Source organism: Pelophylax lessonae (assembly GCF_965119305.1).
Source record: "Pelophylax lessonae genome assembly, chromosome: 6".
NCBI classification, from domain to species: Eukaryota; Metazoa; Chordata; class Amphibia; order Anura; family Ranidae; genus Pelophylax; species Pelophylax lessonae.
Window position 1 is genome coordinate 230,004,839 of NC_138773.1, and position 13,035 is coordinate 230,017,873.

A 13,035-nucleotide genomic window follows, 5' to 3' on the forward strand; every position below is an offset into this window, starting at 1 on the left:
ACAAGAGCTTCTTTGGAGCGTAATGCGTCCCGCAATTTTTTTTGCGCGATGTTACCGCGATTCAGCAGGTGGAAATCGCGGCAACATCGCACAGCGTTTGGGGTGCTATTGCAAATCACGGGCAACGCACATGCGTCCCGCGATTTGCAATGATTTCCAGATCGCGGGCGGAATCGCTGTGATTCTGCCCACGATCAATATGCTGACATGTGAATGCAGCTTTAGTGAGAGGGTGACAACAGATGGTTATTGGTAAATAGTAGAAACACAAAATAACTGTCAATCTCCCTGGGGCTCCATGTAACATCTCACCTCCTGGAGTTTTAATGATCATGAGAATACGGAGGAATTCGCCTAGAACTACATGGGAAAATATTGTCAATGATCTCAAGGCAGCTGGGACCAGAGTCACCAAGAAAACAGTTGATAACACTACGCCACGAAGGACTGAAAAAATGTTGAGGTCAGATGAGACCAAAATCGAGCTCTTTGGCATCAACTGAACTTGCCATGTTTGGAATGCTGCCTATGACCCAAGAACACCATCTCCATCAAACGTGGAGGTGAAAACATTATGCTTTGGGGGTGTTTTTATGCTAAGGGGAAAGGGCAACTTCACCGAATCAAATGAACAATAGACGGGGCCATGTACTGTCTCCTTCCTTTAGCCAGGGCATTGAAAATGGGTCATGGATGGGTATTCCAGAATTACAATGACCCAAAACAGACTGCCAATACAACAAAGGAGTAACTCAAGAAGAAGCACATTAAGGTCCTGGAGTGGCCAAGCCAGTCTCCAGACCTTAATTCCATAGAAAATATGTGGAGGGAGCTGAAGGTTCAAGTTACCAAACATCAGCTTCAAAACCTTAATGACTTGGAGAATATCTGCTAAGAGAAGTAGGACAAAATCCCTCCTGAGATGTGTGCAAACCTGGTGGCCAGCTACAAGAAATGTCTTACCTCTGATTGCCAACAAGAGTTTTGCCACCAAGTACTAAGTCATGTTTTGCGAAGGGGTCAAATACTGATTTCATAACTTTTTTAAAATGGGTTTTTCTCTCACTGTTAAAATAAACCTATCATTAAAATTATAGACTGATAATTTCTTTGTCAGTAGGCAAACGTACAAAATCAGCAGGGGATCAAATACTTTTTTCCCCTCACTGTATCTGATGTAAAAAAAAAAAAAAAAAAATACATAAAATTGCTATTTTATAAAGAATTAATTTTTACACTGGCCTTATAAACTTGTATTTGCTAGTAAAATTGTGTTTTTCTTTATTTTTTAAGGTAATTGCATTTAGAAAATAGAAACTGGAAAAAATGTATCTTTAGGGTTTATGTGGCCTTTGCAACATTCAAAATTACATTTCGATTTACAAATACTTGGGAACACATCAGTAAGCTGAGCAGATCAGGCAGCAATTCATTTTTATTAACTCAAACTCTTCCATGGTGTGCTCAAGTCACCACCTGTGTCAGTGTACCTTGTTCATACAAATCAATTGCACAAGTGCTTGGGAACCAATTAACAAGTTAATACAAGTGAAGTTGTTTGTAAAACCCATACAAACCCCATGCAAGTAGAGGTTGTGATCTCAATTACAGGGGGAAACAAGAGCCTCATATGTTCCTGACAGGCTTCTGTAGACTTCTGAGGCTGCTCCTTTCTGCTATCCAGGGCACTTAAGGATGTCATGCTGACACCCCCACTCATAGTATAAGCACCCTGATTGTTACATTCAAAAAGAACAGCTATAGAAAAATCAGCACGTTTCATTGACTGGCCTCTGAAAAGAAGTTGCATCTTCTAATTAGTTTAGGAACAACAACAATAATATGGAGAGCCACTAAGTGTCTTTAGAGTATTTAAAGGCAACAGCCAGGATATTCTCCCAGACTGGTCTTACCATTCAGTAATAAACATTGGATGGGGACACATCGCAACTTCTAGAATGACAGAAACTGGATGGGAGCCAGAAATGTCCACTGAAGAACAGTTGTTGGGTCCATCAAACAGTTGTCAGTATCAATCTATGCTGGACATTTGCACCCTAGATTTTGATATTGCTCCAGAATACTTTTCTTCCTGGTCTTCTGATGGTCAGTTTACACCAGACTTTCAGTTCCCTGTGAGTGATGTTGATGAAAACAATATTTTCCAGAGCCAAAGCATCCTGACTCCTCAGGTAAAGGTACACAGACAAGCAGCGAATATCAGGGAGAGGAGGCGAATGTTGAGTATCAATTCTGCTTTTGAAGAATTGCGAGGTAGAGTCCCAACTTTCCCCTATGAGAAGAGATTATCCAAAATTGATACCTTGCGGCTGGCCATTGCCTACATTGCATTGCTGAGTGACATTCTGGCTTCTGGGACAGATCCTAAGTCCTATCTAAATGAGTTTATGAAAAAAGGTGCACATGGGTCAAATGGCACCATCTGGAACACAAGTGGTAAGTTTCTTCAGAACTAGCCTGCAAAGGGCATTTCTTTAAAATGTAGCACATTATGATTCAAGGAAATTCAAAACAAATTGTGTGTTTTTATCTCTTACAAAGGTTGAACTGAACTAGCTTGCGTAACAAAATGTCCTTTATGGTTGCTATGAAATTTTAAACTACCAAAATAACAGGCGTCATCAAACATCTCTACCAAGACCTCATATAAAAGAAGACACACTTTAAAATGTTATGGAAGAACCAAACAGCCCACAGAATATTCACCTGGGTTGCAACATTTCACATTAGTGCCAATTCACACACCATTTTGAGAAAATTTACCAAATAATAGGCTAAGTTCACCAAGATGTAGATGCAATCTTAAACCCATTGATTCTATTGCATAATTTCTTTATGGTTCAGTTAAGAGACAAAATTCTTCAATAGACACCTTATTGGAATTCACAGTTATAAGCAACCTAAATAACCTGTGCAATAATTCTCAAGTACTCATAATGTGCATGCAGTAAACATCTATAGTGGAATGCCTCTAGTCAACTCAAAAACAAGCAACAAGGAAACAAAAATTATCTGGGGCTTATGTTTTTTTTTTTTTTTTAAACTGAGCCAAAAATACTTTTAATACAAACTTTGACCAGAAGGTTTGCATGCTTATCACAGTTAATTAGCTTTCAGTTGAAGATGTCTGAATATATGAAGTTATAGTCACATGTTGGTACTGTTCAACTGCATAAGTGATTTGTGGCTAAATCGTGATTGCAGGTAGCAATTACTTAACTAAAACCAAAGGAAAGGGATTACTCATCTACAGGACGAGTGCAGTCATCACTGACCACCTTATTTTGTTTTTGGTTTAATATTTTCTCCATAGCACCCAGTTTTCTGGATCACTAGCTCCTTTTTCATTTATGTGCAAAGCATTGTAATAACTAGATTTCACCTTACAATGATTTAGAATAGTTTGTATCATGATAGGCATTAGTATCAAATATACATACTATATTATAATCAGTCTACAACAGATATACAGTACAGCTGTCTATTTATAGGCTCACCCATAGGCATTAGATTGTTGACCAATCTTCATGTCTGTGTTATACCTTATGCTGAATTTACTATATATATATATATATATACACTGTATATATATATATATATATATATATATATTTTTTTTTTTAAGGATCTTTATCCTGGTGTGTTATCTTTGCACACTAAAGCCCGTTTAATAAAATTCATAATATAAAATGTAGCATACAGGCTATTGAACTCAAAAACACAAGATAGTAATATAGGAAAAGGATTCATTGTGGTTTGTCAAAAATTATAAGTAAATGTACTTTATAACCAAGTTAAGGCTACCTGTAGACATGCAAGGCTTTATCATACTAGTAATCCATTGGCCAAATTGGAAGACAGACTGCAGTATGTAAATTCACTCTAGATTGAGCTTCACTTAATTTTTGGTAAGACATATGCCTTTGTCATTAATAAAAAAACGATATTAAAATTTGAATACTGTCTTTTTTGTTCATGGCATTTAATAACATAGTGCAAAAATATATACATATACAAAATACAAGAACACAGAGAACATATTTTTTCTGATCTAACTACTTTAGGCATCCCTGCCCTTTTATTAAAAATAAAGATATGTCTGTGTTCAGGTCCTAAATAGAGCACATATACACACCACAAGATATACTAAAGAGGTGTAACCACATGTTAACCCTTACATATTCCTAAAAAAAAAAAAAAACAGAGATTCTGTTCGCATACAGTATATTGCAATACACATTCTAACTGGGCAACTGTGTCCATGTGATTCCTCTCTGGCCATTTTCCTACTCTAGCTTAAAGATTACCAACATCTTACTTGCTAAAAAGCATACTCTAATGGGCAATACACACATAAGATTTTCTGAAGACTTTTTCCTTTAGACTTACCAAAACCATATAATATGAGGTCAAACCTAAACACTTTCAATTTGTATGCAATCTGGCAGGCCCTTGCACTACATAGAAAAGGTAAATCTGAAGGAAAAAGTCTTCAGAAAATCTTATAGTGTGTATGGTCCTTTAGGAGAATGGACATATACTGCCAATATGGGACAACCAGACACAGATAGAGTTGGGCAACAGACCTTTTCTCATTGTAGACCTGCATTGCTGGATCTCGGTCTGCAGCTGGCTACATGAATAGATCATGATCTGTGTGTTGTGATATATATATGAAAAATAAAAATGTGCATTGCTGATCTTGGTCTGTTTTCCTCATACTGGCACTATGGGGTTGGTTTACTAAAACTGGTGAGTGCAAAATCTGGTGCAGCTCTGCACAGAAACCAATCAGCTTCCAGGTTTTTTCTTTTTTCTCGTAGCTTAATTTAAGAAGCTGTTGGATACCATGCAGAGCTGCACCAGGTTTCTCACTCTCCAGTTTTAGTAAATCAACCCCCTAAGCCTCGGTTCACACATATGCAGTGCAGGAAAACACAGCGAATCCTGTGAGTTTCCTGAGCTGCATTAAATTTGCATAGTGTTAATGTGAACCGCAGGGGGTGTCAATCAATGTTAAGTTAACCACTTGAAGACCAGGCCTTTATCTGACCCTCATTGTTTACGAGTTTAAATCTGTATTGTTTTCTATAAAATTACTTAGAACCTCCAAGCATTATATTATTTTTAGCAGAGACCCTAGAGAATAAAATAGCAGTCGTTGCCATTTTTTATGTCACACAGTTTTTGCGCAGCGGTTTTTCAAACTCAATTTTTTTGAGAAAATACACTTGAATTAAAAAAAAAAACGAAAAAAACCCATAATATATACCCAAATTTCTTTTGTATAATATGAAGGATGATGTTACGCTGAGTAAAAAAAAAAAAAACCTAACATGTTAAGCTTTAAAATTGCACACACTTGTGGAATGGCGCCAGTACTTAATAATCTCCATAGGCGACGCTTTAAACATTTCTGCAGGTTACCAGTATAGAGTAACAGAGGAGGTCCAGTGCTAGAATTATTGCTCTTGCTCTGACGTTCACGGCGATACCTCACGTGTGGTTTAAACACAGTGTACATATGTGGGCGTGACCTACGTATGCACTGCGGCACTTTAAAGAATGTTTCGTCATTATTACTGATTTTATTCCACTTTTTTATTTTTACACTTTTCCTTTACACAATTTTTTGATCACTTTTTTTGCTATTGCAAGAAATGTGAACATCCCTTGCGATAGCAATACAGCATGACAGGTTTATAGCGAGATCTGGCGTCAATAGGACCCCAAATCTCTTCTCTACCTAAAAGATTTAAACAAAAAAAATACAAAAAAATTTGTATTTTTTGCTTTAAGAAAAAAAAAGCCATGTTTACATGGCCTGAGAACCATAAGTGATGTCAGTGCCGGGTGATTTTCCGCGCTCAGCGATCAGTAACATAATGTGAGAATGAGTGGGAAGCATGGGTGGGGGTACACGAATCCACCGCGGGGATAACTTTTCTTCTAAAGTCCAGGGCCGAGGCAAAAGAAAATACCGGGGTTATGGCATCTAGCTGCAGCCATAACCCCAGTATTTATCATCAAACAAATTACATGCTTTCCCAGTTCGGCAAGTGGTTAAAGACACTCCAAACCAGTTTGCCAAGTGTGATTGACAGAGTCAGATGGCATAGATGTACGCACCTATGTGATCTGATTCCAGTGTGGGGGGGGGGGGGGTTTGGGGGTTCTGCGCCTTTTTGTGCAGATTTGGGGAAATTTAAGCCATATAAATATATGGCTCAAATCACACCACACAGATATCGCATGTGATTTGAATAGAAATGCGGTGTGATTTCTATCAAAAATCACATGGGGCGTCCCACACTGAATATATGTGAACCCAGCCTAAATGTGTGCAAGGTGGAATTGTGATTGACCTGGGAGGGATCACTTTTTTGCAGCTGGCAAGCTTTAACATGTATTGCAATATATGCAAATCAAGAATTTCTGCTTTTTAGTAATAGTTTGCTATGCAAGAGTTAACACGTGGTTGCACCTCTTTGGTATTTTGTGTGTTGTATATTTGGAAGCCATTTATGCCCTAAGCACAGACATACACTATATTGTCAAAAGTATTGGGACACCTGCCTTTACACCCACATGAACTTTAATGGCATCCCAGTCTGAGTCCGTAGGGTTCATTATTGAGTTGGCCCACCCTTTGCAGCTATAACAGCTTCAACTCATCTAGGAAGGCTGTCCACAAGGCTTAGGACTGTGTTTTTGGGAATGTTTTACCATTCTTCCAGAAGCGCATTTGTGAGGTCAGGCATTGATGTTGGATGAGAACAACACCTTTGTGATGAATTAGAGCAGGGACTGCGACCCTGGCCTTCTCTCCAAAATCAATGACTAACCTCACAAATGCGCTTCTGGAAGAACGGTCAAACACTCACAACGACACACTCCTAAACCTTGTGTTGAAGCAGTTATAGCTGCAAAGGGTAGGCCAACTCAATATTGAACCCCACGTACTAAGACTGGGATGCCCACAGATTTTATGTGTGTGCTAAGGCATGTGTCACAATACTTTTGACAATATAGTGTATCTCCATTTCTACTGCATAGTGCAGGTGAGTGAATTTCAGGCATGCCTCAAGTTGCTGGGTCATTTTTTTTTTTTTTTAAACAGGAGCAAAAAATATTCTCTCTGTGCTGTAGCCCCATTGTATTTAATTTGGTTTGTTAGTTATGGGGGAGTGTGGGACACCTAGTACAAGAGGTTCTGGTGTTATTCTTCACAGATTTTGGATGCAAATGATGAAAAGCTTAATGTTTTACAAATCTGTTTAAGCCATTGGTATGAGAACAGCAGACTAATACTGCAATCTACTCCTCTTTCAGATCTCACCGCTCGTCTGTCCTGGATTAAATGGGACTAAAGCAGCAGCATCAAAGTCCTCTCAGGCCAGGTGCTGAATTCTCACCAGCAAAAAGCCTGAGACTGGAGGCTCCTGAGATTCCCAGGGCCTAGGCCACTATGGGAATGACATAGTTAACTGATATGTAGCACAATGTCATGGAAACAGACCATGGACCACTTGCAGAAACATGTATTAGTACTGTATAAATTATACACCTGTTTGAACAGTACAAAATGCCTAAATTCTTGAATTGTCTGTTAGAAGAATAAATGACATGACGTTAAACATAGAGGTCTAAAGCAAATCCACTTAGATGGAAATATAATGGTTGTGTATTTTTTATGTTTACAAGTTTCTCAAATAATGTATAAAATTGCAAATTGTATTCAATCATTATTTAAAAAATACAATGCATTGCAAAAGGTTCCCAGAGCACTAGGATTTATCAAAAAGGGACAACACCGTTACAGTGCTTCGTTCATAATAGGTGTATTTCCCCAAAAGGGCTAGTAGGGCCTATAAATATGTAGAGATTAACCATATACAACTGGTTAACAGCTCAGATATTTTCATTCCATAGGACAGAAGAAATTATAAGTTTGCACTCAACACTCTCATACAACGTGCCCATCCTTCTTTATGCCATTTATTGATTTATTGACAACGCAGAAGCAAAACAGGGAATTCTACTATTGCATTATGGGAGCTGAGCTTCATATTGCCCCTGGGTCAGACTGAGCCTGGTCTGACATAATGAGGAATAGGAGTGGCCACAAATTAGGAAGGCAATAGACAAGTCCACTTTGGGACACATACAATCATAGCTAAGTAGAGAGCAGCTTATCTCTAGCGTACCTGATAACTTCAAAGGTCTAGACACAAAATACCCAGCCTTGAAGAGCAAGAGCAAAATACCACCCCATAGGGGTATCAGATTCACAGGCCAACACACATTTTGGTGCCTTGAATGTTAGACCTGTTCCTGGGTATATTTGACCCGCTGATTCCTAAACTGACATACATTTTTGCCGATCAGCTATTGTTTTTGAAATACAGCATAATTGCCATATACCACTCTTCACTCTAGTTACCCATCAAAAATCAGAATATAAATTTAGTAAAATATGTCAGGATGATTCAGGCAGTATGATTGTGAAGTAGTAATAACCTCTATTGTGCTCCATCTGCAAAAATAAATAAAGAGTGGCAATATACACACACCTCCTATACAACTATCACCATAATACAGTTAACTTACACTTTAGAATCCAATGTTTCCGTTTTAAAATTACAGTTGGAAATATGTAACCACTATCACTATATTTGCTAACTTGTATGCACCACAACCTGGGCAAACAGACGAAAGCTTAAATTATCCACCTTACAGCGCCCTAAAGTTGAGGCAGGCATGGCACTTCCTAACATGTATTATTATCTAGCTGGGCAACTGCGTCATTTGACTGGTTGGTTGACACCTGTCACACTGGCTGTCGTGAGTCACATTTAGCCCATGTTTTCAAGTGAAACCATTTACTAGTAGCACTGGAAGCACCAATAACAGTTCTGGAAAAGGTGCGTTTACTAATCTTGAATCTTGCTCGGGCGGTATGGAGGGAAGCTAAACATATAACAGAATTCAAAGATATTGATGTTAAACTCCCTATTGGGCATTACGCTGTGTTTCCCCATCTGCTACACTGCACAGATTGTTCCCTTTGGAAACCAAAAGGGTCTTGACACTTTAGAGGACATCTACACTGGCAACGTTCTCTCTTTTGTTGAGTTACAAAGAAAATTTGACCTTCCCCATTCTGCCGTTTACCGATATCTTCAGTTTAGGCATGCACTTCAGGCGCAGTTTGAGATAAATTCTACTAAATTTTCTAACTACCCACTAATAAGGGTGTCACAAGGGTCTTGTCTCTGAGGTTTATACCCATTTGTTAACCGCCACCATCAACAAGACTGTTAACGGTGCACTCTAAATGGCAAGAACTCACTCTAGATTTTACAGGTGAGGATTGGGAAGAAGCTTGTTCCTCACACCTACATGTGTCTCCAGCCATTAAAAATAAGTTAATACAACTCTATATGATACATCAAACATATCTCACCCTGGTGAGGTTACATGCTATGCACCGTGTACCCAACCCTAACTGTAATAGGTGTAATTACACGAGTGTCGACTATGCTCATATTATGTGGGTATGCCCTGTGATAGCTAGGTATTGGTATGCAGGTGACTGACATTTTCTTCTCTATTCTATCAGTATCTGTACCTTGCACTCCGAGAATATGTCGTCTGGGAATTTTGGATGAGGAGCAGTGGGAGAGGTATGATAGAGCTGTGCTGAGAGAGACACTGTTTTTTGGCCCGAAAAGCTATTGCAATGAAATGGGTCCAACCTATCCCCTATCTTTTCGTAAGTGGATAAAGATCAAAATACTGCCATATGAGAAAATAATTTATTAACGTAGAGGGTGCTCCAAGAAATACAATAAGATTTGGGATGCATGGTGTTCTTCCTTTCTCACTATAAGCAGTTACTAGTGAAGTAGAGACTATGACTGACCCTTGACTCAGGGAAGCGGTATAGCTAAATATTATGGCCCAGGGTCTCATTTGTTGGTTTTGACATTTTTTGTACACCCAGGAGGGTATCCGGTATTTAACTTTTCTTTTTTGGAATTCTAAGCAAAGTTTTGTACATGTGTTTGTTGACCTGTTTAATGTCTGTAAAACCGTATTTTGTACTTTGTGCTTAAGTTATATGTATTAATGTCATGCATCTTTGTCAATAAAAAGAGTTTAATCACTTCAGCCCCGGAAGGTTTACCCCCCTCCAGGACCAGGCCATTTTTTTGATACGGCAGTGCATTTCATTAGCTGACAATTGCAAGGTCGTGCGAGGCTGTACCCAAATAAAATGGATGTCTTTTTTCTCACAGAGATTTCTTTTTGTGGTATTTGATCACCTCTGCGTTTTTTATTTTTTGCGCTAGAAACAAAAAAGATCGACAATTTTGAAAAAACAAAAAACAAAACAATATTTTTTACTTTATGCTATAAAACATATCCAAAAAAAAGTAAAACAAATCTAATTTATTCATCAATTTAGGCTAATATGTTATCTGCTACATATTTTGGCAAAAAAAAATCCCAAAAGGCATATATTTTTTGGTTTGCACAAAAGTTATAGCATCTACAAACTATGGGATATATTTATTGAATTTTTATTTTATTTTTTTTACAAGTAATGACTGTGATCAGAAAATTTTTAGCAGGACTATGACATTGCGATGGACAAATCTGACACTAAAGCCCCGTACACACGTACCGATGGTCGGCTTACAAATGTTCCTCTTTTCTCCCCGGGATGTCGGTGTCTGCTGAAAAGTGCAAAGACAGCACAAGGACAGCACAAGAATTTTGTCCGCCGACTGCAGAAGTGATGTCATGTAATGGTTAACTTTCCCTGTGTTTTCTATTTTCTGAGCATGCCCAGTCTTGCAAATCTGCGGTCTGTCGGCCGAATTGTGTACTGACAGGCGAACAATCGTCCGTTCTGGTGTCGGCATACAAATATTTTCATGTTTGCAAGAAAGACTTTTGTCCGCGGATTGTGCGCAGACATCTGTCGGAGGCACCATACTAACACGCGTACAATCGGCAGATCCTTCGTCCACCGACGTTTGTATGCCGACGATCGGTACGTGTGTACGGGCCTTAAGGGGGAGATTCATCAAAACAGGTGCACACAGAATATGGTGTGGCTGTGCATAGTAACCAATCAGCTTCTAGGTTGTATTGTCAAAGCTTTATTGAACAAGCTGAAGTCAGAAGCTGATTGGTTACTATGCACAGCTGCACCAGATTCTGTGTGCAACCGTTTGAGTAAATATCCCCCTATGTGACACTTTTTTGGGGACCAATGACACTAATACAGTGGTCAGTGCTAAAAAGAATGCAGTCACTGTACTGACACTGGCAGGGATTGAGTTAACATCAGGGGCAATCAAAGGGTTTAATGTGCTCCAAGGGAGTGCTTTCTAACTGTGTGGGGGATGCTTTGGCTGGGGGAAAGACAGAAATCCGTGTCCCTGTCTAACTGGAACACAAGATCTCCATCTTCCCCTCTCACAGAACGGCGGTCTGTCTTGTTTACTTGAATACAAGTCCTGAGAGATAACCGGCGGTTGGACAACAGGAGCTGAATCGCATGCTGCAACTTTTGCAATGTTGCCTCCGGGAGAAACACTCGAGACGAAGCTGAATTCAATGTCAGACCCAGGTAATCCAATCTGTTTGATTGGGTCAGAGCCGATTTCAGAAAATTCAGCATCCAGCCGAAGTCTTGTAAGGTTCGCACACTGATGTCCAAATCGTCCTGTAAGACAGATTGAGACTCAGCTCGTAGAAGCAGCTTGTCCAAGTACCCCAATACCGCAATCCCCCTCTGTTTGAGCAAGGCAAGCACCGGGGCCAACACTTTTGTGAACACCCAAGGAGCTGAAGCGAGACCAAAGGATAACGCCACAAATTGATAGTGCTCCTCGCCCACGGTGAAGCGAAGAAAATGCTCAACATAGATTGGGATATGGAGGCAAGCGTCCTTGATATCGAGAGAGTCTAGAAAATCCCCTTGATGAAGGAAGCCACTATGGTGCAAATAGATTACATTCTGAATTTCTGAACTCGAGGTTCAAGGCCTTGAGGTCCAAAATTGGACGGACCTTGCCCTCCTTTCTGGGGACAGTGAAAAGGTTTGAGTAAAACCCCTGAAAATGTTCCAACTCTGGAACAGATACAATGACCCCTTGTGAGAGCAAATCTTGTACCGCCCCAATAAGGCCCTGCAGCCAATCCGGGGACAGGTGCAGGCTGGAAGGAAAAAACCTTGCCGGGGCAAGGACCAAAACCTGATCTTGTAACCGAACCGGTTCAATTCGTGAACCCATTCGTCTTGAATAAAAGAGGTCCATGGGTCAGAAAAAAAACAAAGTCCAATGTACGGGTGAGGGAATCCCTTCAGGCAGAGGAGGTTTTGTCTGCGGGGACAACGGAACCCGTTTTTGATTTACCAACCCAGGGTCTCTTGGAACCTCCCAAGAAGGCACGGGAGGGTTTTGAACCCTTATCCTGCGCCTCTGCAGGACGAAAGGGCTGCTTGTGTGCTGATAAGACAGGACCACGTTTGATCTCTTCCATCGAGACTCCAAAGGGTCACTGCAGTCACAGACGCCCTGAAGGCTAGCGGGGCCGCATCCAGGGAAGCATCACAGATATTCTGCAACCCCTGTATCAGCTGGTCCACCAATTCGGCCAGCTCAGGGGGATGTTGACCCCCTTTCAAATCCTGGCGCAGAATTTTTGCCCATTCCATTTAAGTCTGAGAGACCAAGGTATTGGCGAACCCTGGCCTCAAAATTGAACCTGCCACAGTGAAAAGATGGCGGACCAGAGACTCAGCCTTCCCGTCTACAGGGTCTTTAAAAGACGGAGAGTCCTTCACTGGTAGCAGAGTGACCTTATTTAGCCTGGAAACCTGAGAATTCACCACTGGTGGGACTGTCAGTTTCTTTAACCTCCCTGGCGGTTTGATTATGTCAGAATTTTTTGTGCTAAAAGAGGTACATTGTTTTGCATGGAAATATGTTGTTT

The 13,035-nt window shown here is 40.0% G+C and overlaps 1 protein-coding gene across 1 annotated transcript; it reads left to right on the forward strand.

Moving 5' to 3' along the window:
• The first annotated feature begins 1,475 nt into the window (after positions 1-1,475).
• On the forward strand, positions 1,476-7,552 carry LOC309557985 (helix-loop-helix protein 13-like). The gene is made up of 2 exons (XM_082260892.1): positions 1,476-2,457; positions 7,354-7,552. The coding sequence occupies exons 1-2, from the start codon at positions 1,959-1,961 to the stop codon at positions 7,389-7,391; spliced, it is 537 nt and encodes a 178-aa protein (XP_082117018.1). The 5' UTR covers positions 1,476-1,958; the 3' UTR covers positions 7,392-7,552.
• Positions 7,553-13,035: the final 5,483 nt, after the last annotated feature.